The sequence below is a fragment of the Siphateles boraxobius genome, unplaced genomic scaffold (genome assembly GCF_051911475.1).
Source record: "Siphateles boraxobius isolate OS27281-9 unplaced genomic scaffold, OSU_SipBor_1 247, whole genome shotgun sequence".
NCBI lineage: Eukaryota > Metazoa > Chordata > Actinopteri > Cypriniformes > Leuciscidae > Siphateles > Siphateles boraxobius.
The window spans coordinates 140,001-142,500 of NW_027508863.1; the positions used below are offsets into that span (position 1 = coordinate 140,001).

The 2,500-nt window shown below is 42.6% G+C and overlaps 1 protein-coding gene across 1 annotated transcript in view; it reads right to left on the bottom strand.

Moving 5' to 3' along the window:
- LOC143749426 (long-chain fatty acid transport protein 2) overlaps positions 1 to 2,500 on the bottom strand; it is a 25,698-nt gene that overhangs the window by 3,120 nt on the left and 20,078 nt on the right. Inside the window, exon 9 of the mRNA XM_077241917.1 lies at positions 342 to 472. Within this exon, the coding sequence (XP_077098032.1) occupies positions 342 to 472 (131 nt within the window). The remainder of the gene's footprint in view (positions 1 to 341; positions 473 to 2,500) is intronic.

The window sequence follows — 2,500 nt, forward strand, 5'->3', positions numbered from 1 at the left end:
CTTCTTGAGTCTGTCCATCTTTGTCCTAGTCCGGTTTGAACATAAAAGGCTAGAAGTTTTTGAAATTTCGAGTGTGTGTGTGTGTGTGTGTGTGTGAGGTAAAATGACACATGCTCTTGAAGCTCCACCCCCTGTGCCGGGAGCTGCAGCTCATTTGCATTTAAAGGGACACACAAAAAGGGCCTGAAAAAGTGACAATTTTAACATGCTATATAAAAATATCTGTGGGGAATTTTGAGCTAAAACTTCACACACACTCCGGGGACATCAGAGACTTATTTGACATATTGTGAGAAGGCATTATAGGACCCTTTAAATGAACTGCAGTGCTATAGTTGTACCTGTATGCGTATGAAACGAGGCCGAGCGTAAGCGGGCAGGAACCGGCAGACGTGAGTGAACATCGCATCGCCATCAAACTCCATTCCCTCCATCAGTTTGAGCGCTGCCATTCCGATCCGCCCCTCGTGACCTTCACACACACACACACACACACACACACACACACACACACACACACACACACACACACACACACACACACACACAAACAGACACACACAGACAGACACACACACACACACCAACATTAGCAGCGTGACGCCTAGAGAAAAGCGCTGCACGTTTAATCGTAATTTACATGCAATCGCACTTAAATTGAATTGGCTTATCGCGATTATGAAAATCACTCGTCAGTGATTATTAGTTATGCCCAGCTCGTCAGAGTTTGATGCGGTGAGATATGATCAATCAATCAATCAATCAACTTTTATTTGTTAAGCACATTTAAAAACAACACGAGTTGGCCAAAGTGCTGTACAGATCTAAAAATTACTCAAACACTCAAACAATACTCACACAAAACACTGGGTTAATATCCTACCCTGACCAGTATACTAAAACCTAGGGGCAATTGTAGGCCATAGCGTATAGGTGTGTTTTCAGCATAGATTTAAAGCATTCTAACGAGTCACTGGCTCTGATATGCCAAGGAAGACCGTTCCAAAGACGCGGGGCTGCCACAGAAAATGCACGGTCTCCTTTGGTTTTTAACCTTGATTTGGGAACATGTAGGAGCAAATTCTGGGATGATCTCAGGGGTCGAGAAGAAAAGTGATGCTGTCTCTGTATCAGGCGTACTACATATTCCGGAGCCAGACCATGCAGACCTTTAAAAACCATGGACAGAACTTTATATTGGACTCTAAATTCAACTGGAAGCCAGTGCAACGAGGCCAATACCGGAGAAATCCTAGACCATTTTCTTGTGCCAGTCAATAGTCTGGCTGCAGCATTTTGCACCAGCTGCAGCCTCGACAACAAATTCCTAGATAGTCCTAAATATAATGAGTTGCAGTAATCCAATCTGGATGAGATAAAAGCATGAATGACAGATTCCATGTCCTTAAATGACAAGATGCTCTTTAATTTGGCAATGCTCCGTTGTTGATAAAAACTACTTTTGACCACAGCATTAACCTGTTTGTCAAATTTTAGCTCTGAATCAAAAATTACACCGAGGTTCCTTGCCTGGGTGTTCACATTAATGGCTAAAGGATCAAGATGTAAAGTAAGTTCTTTAGCTAATTTAGGTGGGCCAAAAATCAGCACTTCCGATTTTGACTCATTGAGCTGCAGAAAATTATCAGCCAACCATGCTCTTATCTCATTCAAACACTCAGACATAGTAGTGATGTTAGAATCAACACTGCATTTCATGGGCACATATAACTGGATATCATCTGCGTAGCAATGATAAGAAACATTATATTTTTGGCAGATTGATCCAAGGGGAAGCATATACAGGGAAAATAAAACAGGACCAAGGCATGAGCCCTGAGGGACACCTGAAGAAACTTGGTGAGAAGACGATATAGAGTTTCCAAGCTCCACTGCAAAAGATCTTCCATCAAAATAGGATGTGAACCACTTAAACGCGAGCCCCCTAATCCCACCCCTCTCCCTCAAACGGTCAAGAAGGACTCCATGATCCACAGTATCAAAAGCCGCGCTAAGGTCAAGAAGAACTAACACCACACAGTTCCCCGAGTCTACAGACCACAGCAAATCATTTGTTACCTTAAGAAGCGCAGTTTCAGTGCTGTGTTGAGACCTAAAACCAGATTGAAATATATCAAAAATTGTATTTTCTCTTAAAAAGGCTGAGAGTTGATTAAGAACAACCTTCTCCAATAACTTAGCCAGAAAGGGCAATTTGGAAATTGGACGGTAATTATTTAATGCTGTCGGGTCTAAACTTGGTTTTTTTAAAAGAGGCTGCACCAAAGCATGCTTAAAATAAGAGGGAACCACACCCTCTGCGAGACTCTGATTCACCACAGACATGATCGTAGACCCCACCTCATCCCATACCTGAATTAACAAACGTGGTGGGACCACATCAAGCGAGCAATATGAAGGCTTAAGGTGTTTCATGACTTCTAGTAGATTAGTTAGTGACACCGGCTAAAACATCCCTAACTGAGCAGTAGTACAGGGG